Source organism: Centrocercus urophasianus, unplaced genomic scaffold (assembly GCF_019232065.1).
Source record: "Centrocercus urophasianus isolate 14NV4802_14NV808 unplaced genomic scaffold, USGS_Curo_1.0 seq_63, whole genome shotgun sequence".
NCBI lineage: Eukaryota > Metazoa > Chordata > Aves > Galliformes > Phasianidae > Centrocercus > Centrocercus urophasianus.
Genome location: NW_024885233.1, coordinates 94,138 through 116,021, shown reverse-complemented (window position 1 = coordinate 116,021; position 21,884 = coordinate 94,138). Strand labels below are relative to the sequence as shown.

Genomic DNA, 21,884 nt, shown 5'->3' with positions numbered 1-21,884 from the left:
GTGCGCCACGACGTGACGTCACGACGTCGCCTGGCGCCACGACGTCGCGCTGCGTCACGACGTCGCTGGGGGCGGTGCTCCCGCCCCCCCGCCTGCAGCCGCCGAGGTACAGCCTGTCCTCGCACCGCTCTTAACAACTGGCTTTTATTAAAGTTCAGCCAAAACGACAACAATAAATAAAAGAAACACGGAGAACTTCAACGGATGGTGCGGAGAACAAGGGAGGGGCACGGCTGCGGTGATACCACACCAAATGGACGCTGTGGCACCCCAAAGTAGCCGCAGAATGGGAAAAAGGAGTGAAAAGAGCACCCAGCTGCCATCATTCCGCAGGGAGCTGTCCCTGGGCACTGAGACCATGCTATTTGCGCCGGTACAGACGATCCTGTGTGGCCATGCTGACCTTCTGGTGGTAATCCTCCATCTTGTCACACAGCTTCTGGAGGAGCTGGAAGGAAGGAGTAAGGCTGCTCTGTAAGAGCCCTCCACTTTATCCACACCTGCCCCAACCTTGGCTGCACGTACCAGGGTGTTGTTCGGGTTGGCAGAGCTCTCCCGCAGTGCCTGCAGCAGCTGGTCGATGGCAGTATAGGGCAGCCACACCATGGGGGCCGTGGCTGACAACGGGAACTGCAGGGAGGAAGAACCTTTATACCACGCTGCCCCAACTATGTTCTCCTGCCCGTACCAGGATTCACGCGGAGAGGCCCAATCTTCAGTTCAGCTCACCTCGATTCCAAAATATTCGTGCCCTTTGCCCAGCACAGCATCCACATACTCCAGGACCAAATCCCCTGCCTCTTCCAGCAGGTCGTAGTTCAGGTAGAGACGCAGCAACGCAGCAGCATCCACTTTCTGCACAGAGCCCAAGAACCCCTTCTGAGCCTCTGACCAGGCACAGAGCCCCTGACACATTCCCAGGGCTGAGAAGTAACAAAGCTTGCGCCTCCTTCGGGAAGTGATCTCCGGCTGCTTTTTTGGCCAAAGCAGCACAGGAGGCACGCTGCACAGTGAGGATGCTCTCACCTTGTAGCTGTTAATGAGCCAGGTGGGCAGAGGGATGCCATGTGCCAAGAGCTTGTTGATGACGCAGCGATGGTACAGGCTGTTCTGGGACGGGTAGCGCTCCAAGTAAGATGAGAGCAGCCGCCAGCCTTCATCTGTGGCACTGCAAGGCAATATTGCTCTCAGCACCCTGCCAGCATCCTCTGAGAGTGGCTGCAGTGCCACAGGGCATTCCATGAACCCATCCTGCTGCTCAATGACTGCCTTCTACAGCCACCTCAAGCCCTCAATGCAGTCACCATACAAGGTTTTAGGAGCCTCTGGCCTTTCACAAGGCTTTAGTCTCCAGTCTTTGGGGTAAAGAAGCCTCTCCTCTGTTCCTCTCCCCCACAGCTGAAGATCTACCTGGACTCCTTGGTGGTAAACAGTGGTGGGAGCTGGTTTGATGCCAGCCACTTCCAACCCTCTGCCTGTGCTGCTTCCCCTCCCAGCTGGAGCTTGATGCACCTGAAAGACAGAAAGCAGTGCAGACCACGTCTTTGGGAGTCACAAGCAGTGTCCGAGACAGGAGCTGGCTACATACTTGAACGTGAGCCCCTCAAAGATGGGTATCAGTGGCAGCTTGAACGTTTGGCACAGGGTGATGGTGCTGTCAAAGAGGCCAGCCTGGATGAGGAGGGCAAGTGCCTCCTCAGGCGTGGAATTGCCTGTGGGACGCAGAACCAGGTGAGCACCTCCACAGCCACAGCTACTGGGCTCAGCCCCACGCAGTTCCATGGGCAGAGCTCCAGCAGTACCATGTGGGTGACACGACGAGGCTCCTCTGCACCTCTCTCACCTGCCAGTGCAGCTGTAGACAGGTTGTGCTGCACCAGAGTCAGACGGGTCCGGGACAGCACATACTCCCTTTCCAAATCCTCCAGTTTCAGGATTTCGATTTGGCGTGTTGCTGTAACAGATGGATGCAAAGGGACCTCAGCATTTAGAAAAAGAACAACGGAAAAAAAATCTCCTTTGGCAAGATGGCATCTACAACCCTGTGCCATCCTCAGAGCGCTCACACCAGAAAGAACCGGGAGGAACTGGGTTTTGCTGCCCTAAAGCATGCATATTTCCTTGTCACAAATGTTCCACTCCTCATCTGTCAGGGACACAAATTCCTGAGTCACCTTGTGTTTAGAAACAGCTGCTGCTCTGCCTGCCCAGCATGTGCTACAAAGGAGTTCATTTGAAAGTTATCGTTTTAAAAATATCTGACCTGAAACTTTTCTAGAGTAATGCTGAGGATTACTCCTGCCCCATGCTTTGGCAGACACAAAACAGAAACCACACCAGGAGAGATGAGCCACACACAGGACTCCCAAGAGCACGAGCAACAAGAATTTCAGAGAACTAGGAACTGCCTCAAAAAGGCTTTGCTACAACTTATTTTCACAAACACATCTAAGCATAAACACATAAACAAAACCACATCTAACTGCAGAAAGAGTAGGAACACAAAGTCCTTGTGGGAGAAGTGCTACATGGCAGCACACTGCAGCTAGGAGATGCTAACACTAATGGACTGCACGTGCTTACAACCCCCAGATTATAAACCTGTCAGAGACGAGCCTCCACGAGGCAAGGGGAAAAGCTGTGGGAGTGCAGGAGATGGGAAGAAGTCAGTAGCAGGCACTTACTGGGGACTGCAGCACACTCCCCATCATGGCTTCTCTTTGGGGATGCTCCAGGCCGCTCGTACTTGCAGGAAAGAAGTACAAAAAAGGTTGATGCCCAGCTGGTTTCTGAAGGACAAATAAGCACAATACACTCCAGCCCTCAGCTCTCCTCTCAAGCCCTGATTTGAATGAGGAACATGCAACCGTGCAACTGCTTATCAGTTCAGGTTACATTTCCTTATCTCTGGCTATCAAACACAGCGCAGCGCTGACTTCTCAGGAGACAGCCACTTCCTCTCCACAAAGAGATCAGAAATACAAACCATGTTTCTGTAATTCTCCCCTGGACTGGGATTTCAGCTGTTTGGTCTCCCCAAGATTTGACTTATCTTTAACAAGAGGTGCTACTTTGCTTCCTGAGGAACTCGCAGGTTACAAATACTCTCTGCACTATCACAGCCGCATTTCACATCGAGCTGCATGCGCAAGAATTTTGGAAGCAACCTCCCCAAGCACAGACCTAAACATCCCTACAGTCTGAGGGCAGAGGGCTGGTGACAAACTCACAGATCCCGTACCATAGCTCCAGACACTGGCTGCGCTATCCAGGCGTACTCAGGGCGGATGAGCCGTAAGCAGTTAAGGGCTGCGAGGAAACAGTTGCTCTGCTTCTGCAGCCCTTTGAGCGTCCGCACCTCGCGGCCCAGGCGCATGCCGTACTCAAACATCACCGTGCCAGCTGAGGAGAGAAGGGGATGCATCAGCTGCGCCGTTGTTGGGACGAGGCGAACGGGACAGGGCCGCTCCGCCCCACACCTCACCCTTGCGGTAGTTGTGGCGGTAGATGTGGAAAGCGTAGAGCAGCTCGTAGTAATTGTGGGTCATCAAGTCCACTGCTCGAGCGTGGGACTCTATGATCCCCACAACCTGCGACGCAAAGAGGCTCAAAGAGGTCAAAAATCCTCTCTGAAGGAGTTGCGGCCCCCCCCTCCTCCCAGAGCAGGTTAATTAATTACCTCATCATGGAGATTGATGTAAGGGAACTCTACCAGGTCCTGGAGCTGGGAGCGCTCGCAGAGCACAACCACTAGCTGGCGCAGACAATCCAGCTGCCTGCGGAGGGAAAGCACAGCCCTGAGCTGACCCACCATCGGGATGCAGGCTCTGAGCCGCCAGCATGCTGCTGTGGGATGAGAGCCAAAGGTTTACTGGCTCCAGACCAAGAGGTCTCTTCAGGTTTCTCCTGTGTTGGCAACAAAGGCTAGCAGAACGTCTCTCTGCGCTGCTTGTGTTGCTCAGGAGGGCAGCCTCCCACCCCCAGCTCTGTTTGGTGAGGCTTTCTGTGGCCCCCAAACTAAATCACAGCTCCACTTTCCAGAGAACCTCATCTCCAGCTTCTAGCCCCTCCTGCCCACTGCACTCTCCCCGGTGGCTGTGAAGCTTCCTCTGCACAGCTCATTTTAAGGAGGTACACAAGACGAAATTCCATCCCAAGTCTCTTTCCTTTAGTAAACTACATTAATCAGACTCCTAAAGCCCTCCCAACTGTAATGCTGCATGCAGTTCTTCAGCCATTTTGTTTCTGTTTCTTTCCCTGAATAAGGCCCTGTGTTTTCTTTCAGTTTTCACTAAGGAGATGGTATTGCTAATTATAACCACTCTTACAAAAATTAAGTACGCCTCTTTAAAAGCATCTTTACACAGAACCTCTTAATGCAGCAGTCCTGCCCTGCAGTGCCCGCTTCCTTTTGCTTCAACACAAAAATTGGAAGAGGCAGGAGCTTCAAGACAAGTGAGCATTTAAGGGATAAAGCTGTCACCTACCTGCTTCGATCTGGGTTTTGGATTAAGGCGATGTATGCATCTCTGTTGTGCCCTAAATCCAAGTGGTGTTTGAAGAGGCAAGTCCTCAAGGTAGCCTGAAATCACCACACAGCACAGAAGAGCACATTTCAAGTTATGCAACTAAGAACCAATTCCTGTGTAAGGTCCCTGAAGAAGCATCTTGGAGCAGAAGAAATCCTGTACCTGGGCTCTGTAGTCATCCACCGATTCCATGATGGCCAGAGAAGCCAGCTCAATGACCAGCTCTGGTAAGCCAACCATTTCCAACAAGCGCAGAACCTGCAAGTCACAACTCTAGCCATATGAGCAGTCAAGATACTTGGCCACTGTATCTTAAGTGGCTAGAGCAAAAAAAAGAGAAGCATTTTGTCAAGTTGCAGAGGTGTGAACCAAATCCAACACAACGGGTCCAGGCCTTACTGGATGAACAACCTTTACAGAAGTGTGAGTTTCCTGAACGTTTCATGGCTACAGGAAGCCATTGCAACACAGAGGTGAATGATGCTGTCCCTGAGCAAACACTCTGCTTGATACAGAGAAAAGTTCCCTCTCCAGAGGCACCAGACAATCCTTGCGCTTCCTGGGCTTTAACAGCAAAGAATCCCTTACAAAGAGCTTAGATCCAAGCTTGCAGCCTGCCTGAACTATGGGATCATATGAGAAGATCCTATCTCAGTTTAAAGACATTAATTTTAAGTTGCCTTAAAGCAGAATAATCGTCCCTTAAAGCAGCACCTTACTTCTAGCCTGGACATGCCTGGCCCCCCCTTCCAGCAGCTGGATCTCAGTCCCCTGCTGTTAGAAAGCCAAGAGGTGGAAAGTACCTAGCTTTTGCACTGTAGTCAGTCTCCTCGTGGTTATCCCCAAAACTAAGCTGGCATTTCCCAAAAAAAGTGTGTTTTTCAAGGTTGAAGTCACCTTCCCAAAAGCTGGGGGCCTCTCCACAAGCAGTGATGGTGTGGAACAGCTCTGCACTGTTGGGGGCCACACACGCTGGGTGGGCTGAGCCATACCTTGTTGTAGTACTGCAGACGTGGGGTGGAGACCATCTCACCCTCCTCAGGCTGGATCAGCCTGTCCAAGAACTCCTCTTTTCCCACCTCAGAAGCAGCTTGGCAGAAGTAGTCCAAAGCCTGGAAGCACAGCAAAGAGCAGCTGCAAGTGTACCTTTGGGGACTGCCCCAGCCTGCTGTACTGGAGAAGACAGTGCCACCCATTTCAGCTTCATCCTACAGGTCCTACTGGCCCCACGCTGCAATAAGAACTGCCCTGACAGCAGGTCCCACTGTCCTCCCCCACCCCCCACCCCCCACCCCTGCTCCCTGCCCAGAGGCAGAGCTCAGACCGACGTTCCCTGAGCTACACAACAGAAACAAGGCCCTAGCAGCAAATACAACCGCAGTGCCTTACTTTGTGGCCCTCACCCATGACGAGGTAGCACCTGCCCATCATGAAGCAGCAGGAGCCCACGTTCACATGGCACCACGGCTGCAGCAGGCGAATGTATTCCTAGAGGGAAGGAAGAAGAGATGCCTTCATCACCACCTCTGGCAGGCTCATTTCCCAACCTCAACATCCCCTTGGAGTGTAGAGACAGACAATCTCTACGGCTTGCTTGAAATCTCTCCAATATCTGCAAGAAACACATCAAACTGCAGCCAGCATCCCAGAGAATCGTGCAGAATGCCCACTACAAACTGCTGTAGGAGGAGGGCAGGAGATGGAGAGCAGCCAGAGCACCAATTACAAGCTGCCAGGCACTAGGTGGAGGGCAGTTTGCACCAGGCACACATCACAACTAAAAGCCATAGCACAGGGCAATGTAACTCACCCCGGCCCTGTGCCTGCTTCATCAAGATAACAAAGACTGAAAAATGTCATCATCATCATCGACCCGGAGGGAGCTAGAAGACATGATGAAGACTCAGTAGCTGAGAGAGTGCTGGCTGTTCTTTGCACTCAGAGAAGCAGAGCTGTGCTAAGCTTGCTGAGGTGCAGCAGGGAAAGGCACAGGGGAGCCAGGAGTTGGCAGCAAAGCCCAGGTTTTTGCTGTCCCATCCCAGTCTCAGCAAGCGCAGCTCTGTGAAACACCATGCAATAACACATGTTCTGAGCATGGATTCCCTGCTCAGATTAGCCACCTACAACAGATAAATCCCACCCTGGACTTATTCACACACAATAAGCACCAAGGAGAGTTTTGGCACCCATTCCAGGCAGCACTTTGGTCACTAGACCTTCTCTGTGCCCGTGTGGAACTTGCAGGGCGCTTCCTGTATCTCCACCCCTATTTGGGTCACCGCATGCATGCTCGCAGTCAAAGCTGCTGTTAGCTCTCTGAGGTCAGTGCACTTAATCCAAGTTTACGTGACTGGCTGGGATCAGCAAGCCTGACAGAAGGCAGCGAAGAGGAGAAGTGCCCACTCCTGCAGAGTGGAAGTCTCTCGTACCTCCTCGAGGCAGGACACGAGCGAGGCAAAAGCAGTGTGAGGAAATTCAAAGCGTGCTCACACCACACGTGCACATATGCCAGAAGCAGAGTGATGCTGCCTGAACCGTCCTGGCATTTCCTGGCTCAGAAGAGCTGCAGATTTGACATTCTTCTTAGTAGCACGATGAGCACAAAAGAAAGCAATTCAGCCCCTGGGTAGAAGGGACTGCGAGAACAAGAGTTCTGCTAAACACAGGAGAAAAGTCTCTTCAGTAGCATCCTGCCTAGGCCTGAATGCCTCAGGGACTACCGTCAGTAATGGAACGAGGAGCATCACATGGCAACACAGACAAGAAATCACTCTTCAGCAGAGCACACGCAGCTGCAACCACCAAACCCCACAGCACACAAGAGGGGACAGCACGAGAAATAATCCCTGACACGCAGCTGTGGAGACACCCAAAAGAAAGAACAGTAACAGCACGTGGGAGAGCACAGTTGGTGATGGGAAGACAGATGGATGTTTCTTACACTGCTCTTCACCAGCAAGGACACTGAAGAAATGAGTGAGGCTTCCTGAAAATGCATTTCTGCTGCATCTCTAATCTGGTAGGCAAGGTGCTCACCATGGAACCACAGCTGCCTGTGGGCAGCTAGCAGTTGATGAGGTTAGGGCCTTGCTGTGACAGCCAAAGAAGTTCCACAGCATCGCGTTCTCGAGACTGTGCTCCTCCTTCAGCAGGGCATGTCACGATCCTGAGCACTTGTGCTTGAATTTTCTTGCAAAAAGATGCAAGAGGAAATAAGTAAGAAGACTATCTTAAACAAATCTACTACTGAACTGTGCTGCATTTTCCAAGTACAATATAATCAGCTAAAAAGCTCTTCTCTTAGCAGAGGCTGAGGCGGCCACTAAAAGGATGGTGATAGATACAATATGGAAGTCAGTTGCAGAGGCAGGTTTGTGTTGATTCTCCTCCAAAATCTTGTTCCTTGTAGACCATTTCCTTCCCAGGAGAAACTTCTAGCCCATCACCTCCAAACTGGAGACATGGGAACAGAGCAGGTGGGAAGATCATTTTGTGCTTGACCTCAGAGGGCAGCAGCTACAGGAAAGCAGAAGCTCAAGACATGCAGATAGTTCTGGAGAGACTGCAGGTATTAAAGGGAAGGAAAAAAAAAAGGCACTCACCTGCAGCTGGGTGTACTGGCAGCTCCCCATCAGGCACTCTGGGAAGAGGAACCCAGGATTGCTGGGCCATCTGAGCAGGAATTAAGGAACAGGTCTGGTCCAGAGAGCTCAGAGCGTCGGGCTAAAACTCTGCACGTGCTCTTCTTCCATTTGTGGGGGGAAAGGACAGAAGATTAAGCTGCTCTTTCTACAGATCATTATTTTGTAATAAGATTTATCCATATTAGACCAAAACTATTAGCATATCTAATCCACAACTGCCCAAATCTCGTTACCCTTCCAAATCTCCCAGCATCACACCTTGCCAAGTAAACCTGCCAGACAGAGCTCAGGGGCTTAAAGTCAAAAACTCAAATCCTTCACTGTGTACCTCAATAGAACGGATTCCATGAAATCTTAAAATACCCACAAATCCCATTAACGCTTACAACAGCCACTTGTTTAGGAGACTTGACTTTGAAATTTGGGTGCAGGAAGTTTTTGGAATGAGATGGCCAACACACTGCCCCAGCTGCTCTCAGGACAGAGCCCCTGCATGTTTTGTTTTATACATAACCCCCCCTCTTGTTACAGCCCAACAGAAAGCACAGCTCACAGCCAAGGATACAGGAGGGGCAGAAAGTCAGCCATTACTGTGGTGATGAGATGGGGCCAATTCAAACTCGTTTCAGCCAAAGAGGCGTTCGGTTGCAGGAAGAGTCGGGAGACGATGTGCTTTCTGGCCACTTCCTGAAAGAAGAGCTCCACGATTGTCTGAGGGCTGGATACTGAAATACAAGGTAAGGAAGCATGGAGAACAAGGCCTGCAATGGGTCTCCCAGGTTTCTACACACAGCTGCTGTGCTGGGCTCATCAGCTTAAGGACCACAGGTAAAGCCGGAGCAAAACAGCAAGGACATTCCGTGCTCAGACGTGTGGGTATAGGATTTCTCTCAACTTCTAGTTAAATCAGAGGGAGCAGCAGGAGATCAGAAACCCACACGCCGCAGCGTTTATTAATTGCAGCTCGATTACAACACAAATAAAGGGCTGTGCTCCCTCCCCAGCTGCGCCATTTGCAATCCTTCTGCAGCTTTCCCCAGTGTTTTGCAGGGCAGTGCTGAGGGAGAGCCGATTTTGCTATCTGCTTCTCTCCAAATGCCTCCCTCCTCATTCCAGTCCCCTAAGCAGCATGATCTCTCATGAGCTAACTGTTTTCAATGCCTCTTTCCAAGCTGCCCCCTCCTTTCCATCTTCCCCACGTCTCACATATTTTTCCTGAAGCACAGTGACCAAACAGGACTTTCCTCATGAATAGGCCAAGCAATAACCCACAACACTGGCGAGCACACAAAGGATGTTTTCAATTTTGCTTTCAGGCACTGACATTTGCGTCAAAGGCAACTGCTCCCAAACTGAGACACCGACAGAGAGTTCGAATGCTGAAGATTGCAGCCCAGTTACAGAAAACACAAACCCTGCAGGGCTGTCAGCAAATGGAGAGAACTCCCTGCAGCCTGCTGCCTCCTCACTTTTTGCAGCTCCCTCTGAAGTGTTTCAGCCCTGAAGCACCACATAAATTAGTCACAGGCTCTGACTGCGCGTTCTCCTCCCTATCCTGCTCATCACCTCTCTCTGAAACCATTTCAAGGCACCTATCCCCCTAATTAAATTGCTTCATGATCTCCCCCGTTATGATTCTTCCCCGAAGATGCTAGCTGAAAGCATAATGACTTTATCTGGGGATTGCAGCAAGACATAAAATGTGAGCAGGTTATCAGCTGCAATTTCCCACTTAAGCTACTGGCTGTGAGCAGCACTCACACCTGAAATGCAAATTCTTAGAAGCACAAGCACATTTTGGGGAAGCATTTTTCATATTCTGCCCCTTCCCTAAGCTGCTGCTCCTGCTTGATAAAGGCCAGCGAGCAGGACAGGCCTAACGCAGCTGACCACACTCCCTCCAATGTTGCAAGATACTTTGTTATTTTCAGTGCACAGCATGAACAGCAAAGGAGAGCTGCTCAAACACACCACCCGTTGGCTCTCTGCCTTTAGCATTTCCCTTGGGTGGCAGAGAAAAAAAAAAGTTTAAGAATTCTATTTAACAAGAAACCGAGAGCTGGCAAACTGTAAACATCTTACCTAGCTTATGGGGTGTTTGAACAGCAGTGTCTGCTAACTCCAACACAGAGAGATGCTGCAGATTTGATTCCCTAGAGAAGAGAAAGCCATCAGCAAAGAGACAACAAAACACCTCCTGCTTTAATTGTACTCATTGTTCAACTCAAATCACTCCTACTGCTGAAGGCAACAGTGCACAGAACAGCAAGACCTCGCAGGGCAGATTTAGCACAAGGCAAGGAGTCAGCTCAAAACACAGAAGATAAAAGCCACCCTAGCACAAACTAACTCTGAGAGCAATACTCCCACAGCAACCACCACCATGCACTGCTGGAAAGGGGACTTCAGGTCAATTCTGAAGCAGCCTACAATCAAAGAGAGAAAGGGCAAGGCAGGGACTCACAACGTGTCCAAGGGGATGTCCGACGCCAGGCGCTGGCTGGCCCACCTGATCACATAGTAGGAGAGCAGCAGAGGGGAGGTGCGGTGCAGCAGGTCCTGCTGAGATTGGAACAGCTGTCCCCCCCCCCAGAACCACCTGCAAACAAAGCACAGGGGCTGATATGTTGAGAGGCTGAGCAACAACCCCTGCCCCTCGGTGCCAAGGGGTGAAGCAGAGACTCTGGAGGCCCAGATGCCATGGGGAAAACATGACAAGCGGAGTGATGTATGAACCAAGGTGCTTGGCACTGCTGCAGTGAAACACAGTGAGATCACAGTTTCGCTGTGGCCACATCCAGGAACTGCGTCCCTCCTGCTCAAGCCAAAGATGACACAGACAGTTATACAGGAAGAACACCAATCCATGCTTGTGAAGGACAAGCATTTCAAGGTGGCAAAACGGCAGCTTCTGACCACACCACGTGCCTGGCTCCAGAAGGGCACCTTGCAACATGCTTTAAATGTCACTAAGACAAGCTTATCCAAGAAGAGGAAGAGATTTCTTTTCACTGCATGACTGCAGCAGCATCTCCAAGTAAATAACACTGGTCTAAATAAATGACCCCTTTGCCCTGGGGGCTTGCTCCCCTCAAGTCACCAGCACCACTGCTTGCTCAGCCCCCCCAGCCAGCAGAATCAACCCTGCCTGGGCTACCCTATAAACACAGCTGCCATCGTGGCAGCTGCTGGCACTGGCTGGAACAGCCTCGCACAGAAAGCAAAACCACGGCCTCTGGGTAAATGCTGCTGCTGTGAGGCAGAAGAGCTGTGTGCTGCGTTGCTGGATAACAAGGCTCCGATTGTCAGCCGTGCTGTGGGAGGGACGGGGACTGGATGGGAGAGCTGTGTGTGCTCAGGCAGCCCTGGTTTGGATGGAGGGCTGGAAACCACGTCCTCCTCCCTCAGAGTTTTGCTTCCTGGCTGTGCAGCATGGAAATGGGGAATTTGGGTGTGAGGGGCGCATGCTTCCCTCCGGATGACAAAAGACACAGGAGAGAACAGGGCTCGCCCAAGCCTCAGGATAGATCCAACAGTTGCCAGTGTTTTGTGGGAAGAGAAGCAGCTGGCACCAGGCAACCCAGATGCAAAAGTTCAAAAGGCGTGCTCGGTAGCTTGAAGGGCTGTACTCACAGGATTGCTCCGCCGCAGCAGTAGCTGTTGGAGGATCAGCAGGTCCCGACAGATCTGGAAACGGATCGTGGCAACCTTACACACCCCCCAGCACACCACGCTGACGGCTGTACTGCTGCCGTAGAGCTGGGTGAGGTTCATACGCATATTTAGAGGGTGAGCTGAAAGAAAATCATGGAGATAAGGGGAGGAACCAGCCCAACAGGAACACTGGCTGAGCGGCCGCTTTCCCAGTCCAAAGTACTGCTGCAGAGCTTTTACCTCTTTCCATGTCAGCGTCGGTCTCGTAGTCCATCTCTCGGATGAGCACTCCGATGGCAAGGATAGGGTTTCTGATCTCCTGCAGTTTGCTGTGTATATTCTCCATCACATTTTCCCTGTTAAAAAAAGAAAAGAAGAGGTTTAAAATGAAGAGGGCTCCCTGTTCGCCCTTACTGATCCTCTCTGGAAGGGAAAGCAGCCGATCAGCTTGGATGTTCTTGAAGGGAATCCTCTTCTGGCTCACAGTTTTATTACAGCGCCTGCAGAATCTGGGCTATTCATTCTGCTCCCCCAGGGCAGTAAGAAATAGCAGTCAGATAGCTGGCATTCCACATGGAGTGACTGGAGGAGGTTAGCGTGTAACCACACAGCTCGACCACGGCTCTGACCTCTAATAAGTGTGCCTGCACAATCAGCTAATAAGAACTTGTTCCTCTTCCACCCTGCCTCATCTCAGAATTGCATAAATTTCTGCTCAGGAGAGCCCAAGGCAACAGCAAGGGGGGCTGGGGTGGAAATGCTTGCTAGCAGGACCAATACCCATGCCCACCATCTCCCTCTGGCAGCACAGAGAGAACCCATACATCTCCCCATGAGAGAGGACTGCTCCAGGCAATCCTTGCTCAGCCATCCCTGCCTGCAGGAATGCTTCTCCTTACGTGTCATTAGCTATCAAGTCCTCCAGGATCTGCTCTGCAGCCTTTTCTGGAGGCTGGAGGCAGGAGCAAGCCATTTCCATAGTGAATGCTATTTCCGCGGAAATTGATTTTCCGATCAGTCGAAGGCACTGGACAAGACAGACAACATCACGCGACATCTCCACATCTGCAATGAAAGAATCTAACTGTACTTTACAAGAGATTTCAACAGGAAGGTGGGATGACCACTCAAAACCGACTAGTCCAGCACACCATCAGCAAACACTAGCAGCAGATTGGTCTCAATCAAGCGTGTCAAACTGACCCTGCCCTGCCCATGAGACCAAATAAAAGGTGGCAGTTGACAAAGGAAAGATTCCGACGTTTTTACTTGGGGGGGGGGGGGCCGGGGCCAAGAAATTAACGACAATTAACCATCAAATTCCCTCTAAAGCATTTTCTCCAGCTACAGGTTGAAAGGAAACACTTAGAAAGAGCAAAGGAACGCAAAGCAGAGGGCTCAGATCGTACAGCCAAGCTCCACTGCATCTGCCAAGGAGCCGCCACTCCTGCTGCAGCAGCTCCCTGTTTGCAGCCCTCTCTTGCAACCAAGAAGATTTTCACATTCTTAGAAATTGTCTGAAAATTGACCTAAGGGCCAAGGGTTTACAGAAAAAATCCCTGTTTTGCAATGCAGTCCCTCATGTATGTATTTTTTAAAGATCACATAACTTTTTTTTTGAGAAGTTTGTACCAGATGGAGCAGGCTACGTCAGCCTCTCCAAACCAGCCCAGGCCTCCAGCTTCCCTTCTACTGGAGCCAGAAATAGCTCAACTGAGTGGAGGATGATTAAAAATAACCCCCAAAATAATAATAATTAAAAAAAAAAAAAAAAAAAAAAAAAATCATTCAAGCACAAAAGTAGAAGTAACATTTTCCATTGCTTTTCTTCTTCCATCACCAGCAAAGCACAGAGGGCACTGTGGTGATGATATTCATGACAAGCTTTGCTCTCTCCACTATTTAATTCCTGGAGACGAGCTGCCCAGTCCCTTTCCATAGCCTACATGAAAATACTCCACTAAAAACTAAGCTAACGGTCTCAGATGCCAGAGTGCTTGGAGAACTACAGGTTTCTTTCTCACCTGTCACTTCTTCAAGGAGTTTACTCCACCAGCACAGCACAGAGACTGGGGAATTTTATGAAACAGAATGGCTTGCAATGAGTCAGAGAAGGTCCAACAGCTCTTGGTGAGTTCTGCAAAGCTGAAAGTGTTCACACCGGGGTGTCACCCATAAGAGCCCTACGTACAGGGTCACCAGCTGGTATGATACAAAATTATGAAGTATTTCTGATGCACCTGCCCTCCTGCCTGGTAGCTGCTAGAGACTGACTAAACAAAGCAGGGGACAGAAACACAAGCTCCTGAGCTCCAGCAGCACACTGTGAAGCTCCAGTGCAGTAGGTCTAACCCATAAAGCGGGTGTGAGGAAGGCATTAGTGTGTGTACTCAAGAGTTCAGAATGCCACAAGGCAAAGGATCACACCACTGCAGATGCCTGTCACAAAGCCTGATATCTAGGACTCTTCCTTTTAAAATTTTCTGAAATTTTTGGCACATTTACAGCCCTGACACCAATTTTTAATACCTTGTCTAGGGCTCGTGATAGATTTCCCAATACACAGTTGCCTACAGATGGCAAAACAGGAAAACTGAGTGTAGAGAATTAGTCAGGAGCACTTTAGAGGGCAACTACAGAAACTCCTGCATTCCTCTGCTACAGTCTTTCCCAAAAGGCAGCATTGCAGCCTCCAACAATGGAAGAGCTCTGCATCTCCTCACCATCAAAGATGACAGCATCGTCCTCAGTCAGCAGATGCTCATTAGAGAGGAGATAGAGATGATCCACCAAGGAACAGGGCACAAGGAAGGACACGGACCCCTAGAAAGGCAAAGCAAAGCAATTCTTTGAGTTCCTCCAGTCACTCCTCAGTCAAAAGGGCATGGAAACACATGGGCCAATTGCCAAAGCGCCCAGAGCACTGCTGCTCAGCCTCACCTTCTTCAGCAGGCACACCATGTTGGTGTAAGGGTTCAAGAGCAGGGCCAGGGGCTGCAAGAGAGCTTCCTGGTACTGAAGGCAGCAGGCGCAGAACTTGGACCAGAAATCCACCTGCAGCTGACAGAACTCCTCCGGAGAGCACTCGCGTTCTGTCACGCTGCCCTGGAACTAGCAGGACCAAAACAGCTTCAGATGGGAACAGGAAGGGAATGAAAAACTAGTGTCTGGACTGGTATTTTGTCCCTCCTGATCAGTATTACACAGTCAAAGACTTATGAAGACCACTTGAAGTTCCCTTCCCTACCATCCTACAGGCAAAATTTATTTGTTGCTACCATTTTCTCCCCACAAGACACAAAGAAGAACGGGGAATGAAAAAACAGGCAGGAAAGGTGAAGATTTTATTTCCTTAGAAGCAAAAACAGAGCTTACATAACTCCTCCAGGGAGACAAAAGATAAAACATGGCTCAGGGTCATGCTGCATTTAACCAACTTCAGTGAACCACCACAACACTACGTAAAAATGGATGCAAGAAAAAAACATCACAGGGAAAAAGAAATCCTACCTCATTTTCCACAGCTAAGGTAACCTCTTTTTTTAACTCATCCCACGTCAGGTCCACGTACCGTTCAGTTCCTTGAGAAAAGATCTGAAAAGCAAGACAGCAAACCTTTCTTTAAACCAAGAGAGCTGTCTTGGAGAGGCATTCAGCCACGCACAACAATCACAACACGTTATCTATTGATTTGTGGGTTGAAAGAGTAAAAACTCAGGGCTGGGTGCTAAGTGCTTCAGCCAGCTTCACTCTTCCTCGCTTGCTCCAGTGATCCCTGACAGGCCGGCAGGCTAAGAGCAAATTGATGACACCAAGCTGAGTGGTGCAGTCGATACAGTGGAAGGAAGGGATGCCATTCAGAGGGACCTCGACAGGCTGGAGGGCTGGGCTCGGGTGAACCTAATGAGGTTCAACACGGCAAAGTGCAAGGTTTTGCGTTTGGGCCGGAAGAACCCCAGGCACCCGTACAGGCTGGGAGGAGTGGTCCTTGAGAGCAGCTCGGCAGAGAAGGACCTGGGGGTCCTGATGCATGAGAGACTGAACATGAGCCAGCAGTGCGCTCTGGCAGCTCAAAAGGCAAATGGGATCCTGGGCTCCATCAGGAGAGGGGTGGTCAGCAGGGACAGGGAGGTGATCGTCCCTCTCTACTCGGCTCTTGTGAGGCCCCATCTGGAGTACTGTGTCCAGGTGTGGAGCCCTCAGTACAAGAAAGACATTGAGATTTTGGAAAGGGTCCAGAGGAGGGCGACTAAGATGATCAGGGGGCTGGAGCACCTCCCCTATGAGGACAGGCTGAGGGAGTTGGGCTTGTTCAGCCTGGAGAAGAGAAGGCTGCGGGGTGACCTCATTGCAGCCTATCAATACCTGAAGGGAACCTACACCCACGAGGGGAGTAAACTCTTCAAAAGGGCTGACAACAGCAGGACTAGGGGAAATGGATCCAAGTTGAAGGAGGGAAGATTTAGGTTGGATGTTAGGGGGAAGTTCTATACAAGGAGAGTGGTTAGGCCCTGGAACGGGCTGCCCAGGGAGGTTGTGGATGCCCCGTCCTTGGATGTGTTTAAGGCCAGGTTGGACGGGGTCCTGGGCAACCTGATCTGAATGTGTGTGTTTGGTGGCCCTGCTAGGCAGGGGGGTTGGAACTACATGATCCTTGAGGTCCCTTCCAAGCCGGGTGATTCTGTGATTCTGTGATTCTGTGTGATGCCAGCCAAGGAAAGCTGGCAATCCTTACATGTGAACTGTGAGGAAGAAGGTGAACAGAGAGAGCACCAAATGCTCTCCCACTAACCTGCAAAGCCTTCTGGATGGCTGCATTTGAGAAGCGGCCAGGCTTGAAGAGGTACTCCAAGTAGGTTTCCTGTGAAGAGGACGGCAATTTACAGAAACAATGTGTACTGGGAGGACAATATTTAAAATACTGCTGCTGCTACTAGCTCCTGCTCTCAAACGTACCCCCTTGATGCGTATTACTTTTCAGCTTCAGTTTATGCTCACACTCTGCTCCAAACTCTCTTCTTTCCCACCCTTTGCAGCTCCCACAGCTGAATGTGGCTCCCTGCACACTCCAGACCTTCTTTATTCATACATTTTGTCTCAAGGACTCTGGACTGACTTGAAATTCTCCCCTTCCCTCAAATTCAGGCTTTGTAACTAGGCTTAATGCTTTAATGCTGTGATAAGAGCCCTAGGCTCATCTCCTTTAATATGGAACAACTTCAAGAAGTGCTACAAGATAAACTGTACACTTGAGCAGCCTTAACAGTTTCCTTGGGGCACAGAAGCTTCATTAGTTCTTGTTGCTTTTCTAGTCAGCTCACCCTGGGGTCCTGGTCATGTCGAATTGTCACCTCTTCTTCAGGCAGTGGCTGCATGAAGACCTGGTTCCACTGTCCTGCCACATTTCTGGAATAATTAAACAAAGAAACAAAAAAATCCTAATCAGTTTTGCATCGCAACACTCCGAGAAGCTGTCACCTGAACCCAACCTGTCACTTGTACCAGCTGACAGACTGACAGCCAGCACGGTCCCTCGGGTTTGGTGACAGCTTTGACTGGTGACAAACAACAGATTGAGCCAGCAGAGCTTTGTACTGCTATTCCCAACCCCAGCTAACCTGAATGCTCAGCATTTTTGTATCCAGTATTTAACTCCACGCCTGGTTACGCGCCAGGACTCTTAGCTTTATGGAAATAAGGGCAACGCTTTCATGTCACTGCTCATCTCCAAACATGATCATACTAGGAAAAGAGCAGCCCGATCTGCTTTGAAGGAACTGTTGGTGAAGTGCAGCCCTCCCTCACACCAAGCCTACTGCTAGGCTTCTTACATTTTTCACATTCCTGCAGCTGAGCTGTAGCATTATACAGCAGAACAACAACTAAAAAGTATCCATATGATCTGCACTGCAGGAAGACACAGCTGTGCACATGACACGAATACTGTGACAGCAAGAGGTGCTGGGTAAGAGCGCTCGATGGGCAGAGCAGCATCTGGCAGTTCCCCCCACCAGTAACTCAAGGCAGAAACTCACTGCTCAAAGTTGATGTACTTGACGATGGTTTGGTTCTCTTCATTATGCCACAGTGCCCAGATCTCAGCCGAGGTTAAGGCAAAGTCAATGAGAGTCTCCTGCAGCAAGGGCACAGATTGACGTTATCAGAAATGCGAGCAGAGCAGAGACTTGTGTGGTTAAAAACAGCCAAAATCTCCCTCATGCAATTTACCCATATTCTGGAGAGAATTCTTGACTGAGAGTTAAATCCAGCAGAGAACACTCCCTTCATATTTTGGAAGGACTTGCCCTGGCACTCACCTGGGAGGAGAACAGCGAGGATATGTGGTCAAGGCTGTAGCGGCTGCTCTCAGTGCTCACCAGCTGGAAGACACAGAACTACCAACACATCCTGTAAGTCATTTGCTAAAGAGAAACACCAACCTGTGTGCTGCAGGGAAGCCTCTCCTTGCTCCCTGCCACCATTCACAGGCACTTGGTGTGGCAGCTGCCTGGCCAAGGGCAGCAGAGACTGGACTGAGCCAGCATTCCGGACTCCAGCCAGCCTTGTCGGCAGGACAGCCTGATCCCTGCCTGGACTTGAAGTCTTCTAAAAGACTGAATACCAGAAAAACAACACTGCTGGTTCCTGCGAGCGACAACATGATGCAGGTAAGCAGAGACAGAAAAGACTGGAATCCTCCAGCAAGCTACTGCAAACAAAGCTCTGTGTGTCCTTAACAAGTAAGCTAACACTGGAGAGTTAGCTGGAGAGAGAGAGAAACCACAGTGTGCACCTCTACTCAGAGCTCGAATCCCCCAGAGAACTGCAAGGAGAAGCTGTGCAAGAAATGAGGCTATCCTGTGCTGTCAGTCTCCTCCTGCTGGATTTATTATTTACCACACGACATGGGAGTTCTACACAAACTGACATTTCACAGTGCACTGCGATGCACTTGCTCGTTCCCAGGAGCCCAACGTAAACATACTCAGTGTTTCCACATTTATGGCTCCTTTCAGACCATTTCCCATGGCACGTATGTCCTACCACGACAGACCGTGAATGAGCGGATCAGCACTTGGCTTAATCACATAGAGAACTCTCCTCCCGAGGCAAGGACACGTGCCCTGTGATACTGAGGACAAAACTGTTTGCCTTATGCATACTCAGCTCCGAGGAGGAACGACGTGTTTTCTGCACAGGCCAAGAAAAACGTGCTCATAGCAGGACAGCCCTGCTGTTCCCTACCTGCCCTCGCTTGGGTGCATGCATGTACACGCCGAGGTACAGTCCCAGGGACTGGGAGAAGGCCAGGCGCAAGCGGTGGCCGGTGCCGGCTGTGAGCCGCAGGTCCCTGCTGACTGGCATGAACTCCAGGAGGTCTGCAACCATCAGGCACATTTGATCCTGCACAGGAAATACAGCAAAGCAGCGTGAGAAATAAACAGGACTGCAAAGCTGCCTTCAGTTCTTTCCCAGGAGCAGCATGGCCAAATCCTTCCCTCCGGGATGTCAGCAAAGCATCCATATGTGCACTGTAAGCATTCCGGTTGCAGTTTAGCTCCCCCAGCTCATCTGTGCTTTCAGCCAGCACACAAAGCTTCCCCTCCTGCCAACAGCAGACACGCATTCCAGCACAGCCAAGCCGTGAAAGCCTGTGCTGGTTGATTAGCTCTGGAGCAAGCAGCACGCAGCAAACAGAGGCTTTTATTAACTTCTTGTTGACAAAGAGTCACGTTACATTACCACTCAAGCAGCAAACACCCATTTCAGGTGCTGCCTCTTCCCTTGGGGTGCTCGCTCTTGCCTATCTGAGTTAATTTGGAAATAACCCAATGCCACCTGTTAAACTACACCCGCATCCACACTGCTGCCCTGAACACATGCCTCACCTTGTAGGACCACATCCTAAGCTTGTGGTCCTGGCAGAGTGCAAAGAGAAAGGCATCGTGGTCCAGGCAATGAACTGCAAGGCTGATGGGCACATCTGACGGGCCACTGTCACCTCTGAAAGTACAGACATTACAGGAATGAGTTAAAAGGAAGCCAAGGTTGGCACACAAGTTCAAGACATCCAATTTCTCCTGTGATTTTTACCCAAGAACAGAGATGAAGGACTGAGGTGGGAAAAGAGAGGTGCCTGGCCTCAAGCAACGCACCCCGGTGATCCAACTCACTCAGGGTGCTGAGGCTTCTTCACAATTCCCAGCATTTAACAGGGCTTTGGGTTTGATCATGTGCCATAAGACTACAGTCCCCAAACGAGCTGCCTCTGCATATAACCTCTGCTGGTCAGAAAGGAGCCTGACATTTTGGAACAAGGACAAGAACATACAACTGTTGTAATCCTTAATCTGCCCTGGCTGCAAGCCACATCCTGGGCAAATCCTCAGAGGCCAATTACTCGACGTAACGCACGCACGAACACCAACGCATGGGATCAGCAGGACCCCATTAAGATGAACTAATCCATCTCACTGTGACAGGGCCCATGACCCAGTTAACTTTTCAGACCACATCTGCAGATGCTGATTTGCCCACACTGGACTTTTACTAGAAACAACACCTCCTCCTGCGTGAGGGAATCGTAAAACAAAGTGAGCTCCCTGTGTTTGTCCCCAAACACCAACCTGATGGCCGTTGGCATCCAACCGGTGAGGAAGCGCTGCACCACCGAGCTCTGTTTCAATTCCACAACTGAAACAACTCCTTGCAAAATAAAAGCAACGCAAGAAAAACACACAGAGTGCTTGCTAACAAAACATCTGCTGCCAGCAGGGAGGCTGGTGTGCAGCAAGGCCATAAGAAGCACGTGTGACAAAACCCAAACCCATCAAGATCCAGATCTGAAAGAGGGGATACTGCGTTGCACAGAAGGAAGTGCAAGGATGCAGCCTTACCAGGTACATCGTGAGGAGGAAGCTTAATAACAAAGATGCCTCCTGCTGCAGAGGGCAGAGCAAAAAGGGCCTCCCCATCACTGCTCAGCCAAGCTGCTGAGGCCACCGAATTGTCTGCCAAGCCCGGCACGCTGGGAATCAGGTAGTAGCTGGATGGATCTCTGAAGTTGATTTTGCCAATATCTGTAAATACGGACTGCATTTGGCTCTCTGTTATCAGATCCTGGAAGAGGCAAAGGGAAGAGAACAAGCCTCAAGCACATACATAAGCCATGGAGGAAATAACCCAGCACCTATGGAACAACACTGCTATGTGACGAAAAGAGTTTTTCCTTTCAGTAAGAACTCTCACACTGCCAGTTGCTTTTGCTGCTTTCCAAGAGATGTAGGTTTTAAAGCTCACTTTCCAGCAGTTTTCTCCCTGCTCACATATAGCAATGCCCCCAGAGAAACCAATGACCACAAGTACAGGCTTTAAGCCCCTCATAAACCCCTCTACACACTCACCCCGCGGTAGGTATGGGCTGGGTGGGGTAGCAGGACACGGTGCACGCTCTGCACGGTGACCAGGAGCAGCACCAGATGATTCTGCACCTCACACAGGTGCACACCACCTGGCAGCAGTGGGCAGCCCTGGATGCATAAACGCACAGCATTGTTCAGCAGCTCTGTGTCCAGTGATTCCTCCACTAGCTCAAGGGTGTCCCCTGATGCTGTCCTGAGAGGAAAAGGCAAGTGTGGGACACATGCGACAACAACTTGGGGGCATGCAGGGACAGAAAGGAGGGGCTTCAGGCAGGCAAAGCCATCCCTGCCTGCCCCACACCCACCCCATCCCTTCAGCCCCCTCTATTCCTGCCTGCTCCAAAATTCATCCCTTCTACAACAAAATTCCTTCCTTCTTTCCCTGCCGGCTCCAATTCAACCCCCACCCACCACAACCCCTCTTCCCTTCCTGCCTGCCCCCAAGCCCATCCTCAATCCTCACAACCCCACCTTCCATCCCTACCTGCCTTCAATCCCACCCCCATCCACCCCACAGCCCCAAACCCACCTCCCCTCCCCTCTATCAGACCACCCCTATCCCAAAACCCACCCCCTCACAGGCCCTCCATGCCCCAAACCCTCCTCCCACGCCTTCACAGCGCACCGTTTCTTGG

At 50.6% G+C, this 21,884-nt stretch overlaps 1 protein-coding gene across 1 annotated transcript in view; it reads right to left on the bottom strand.

The window, feature by feature from the left end:
* Positions 1-128: 128 nt before the first annotated feature.
* The window catches only part of NUP160 (nucleoporin 160), a 22,106-nt gene continuing 350 nt past the window's right edge, over positions 129-21,884 (bottom strand). Inside the window, exons 2-35 of the mRNA XM_042836789.1 lie at positions 21,232-21,442; positions 20,725-20,947; positions 20,455-20,533; positions 19,717-19,831; positions 19,073-19,231; positions 18,145-18,222; positions 17,863-17,960; positions 17,149-17,233; positions 16,620-16,688; positions 15,338-15,421; positions 14,768-14,938; positions 14,551-14,650; positions 12,727-12,892; positions 12,068-12,183; positions 11,803-11,967; positions 10,638-10,767; positions 10,256-10,326; positions 8,739-8,898; positions 8,132-8,201; positions 5,919-6,017; positions 5,522-5,641; positions 4,692-4,787; positions 4,488-4,582; positions 3,680-3,776; positions 3,485-3,590; positions 3,242-3,402; positions 2,685-2,745; positions 1,844-1,954; positions 1,589-1,712; positions 1,411-1,512; positions 1,027-1,168; positions 730-855; positions 526-630; positions 129-448 (exon numbers count right to left, since the gene is read on the bottom strand). Of these exons, the coding sequence (XP_042692723.1) occupies positions 362-448; positions 526-630; positions 730-855; positions 1,027-1,168; positions 1,411-1,512; positions 1,589-1,712; positions 1,844-1,954; positions 2,685-2,745; positions 3,242-3,402; positions 3,485-3,590; positions 3,680-3,776; positions 4,488-4,582; positions 4,692-4,787; positions 5,522-5,641; positions 5,919-6,017; positions 8,132-8,201; positions 8,739-8,898; positions 10,256-10,326; positions 10,638-10,767; positions 11,803-11,967; positions 12,068-12,183; positions 12,727-12,892; positions 14,551-14,650; positions 14,768-14,938; positions 15,338-15,421; positions 16,620-16,688; positions 17,149-17,233; positions 17,863-17,960; positions 18,145-18,222; positions 19,073-19,231; positions 19,717-19,831; positions 20,455-20,533; positions 20,725-20,947; positions 21,232-21,442 (3,982 nt within the window). The 3' untranslated portion in view covers positions 129-361. The remainder of the gene's footprint in view (positions 449-525; positions 631-729; positions 856-1,026; positions 1,169-1,410; positions 1,513-1,588; positions 1,713-1,843; positions 1,955-2,684; positions 2,746-3,241; positions 3,403-3,484; positions 3,591-3,679; positions 3,777-4,487; positions 4,583-4,691; positions 4,788-5,521; positions 5,642-5,918; positions 6,018-8,131; positions 8,202-8,738; positions 8,899-10,255; positions 10,327-10,637; positions 10,768-11,802; positions 11,968-12,067; positions 12,184-12,726; positions 12,893-14,550; positions 14,651-14,767; positions 14,939-15,337; positions 15,422-16,619; positions 16,689-17,148; positions 17,234-17,862; positions 17,961-18,144; positions 18,223-19,072; positions 19,232-19,716; positions 19,832-20,454; positions 20,534-20,724; positions 20,948-21,231; positions 21,443-21,884) is intronic.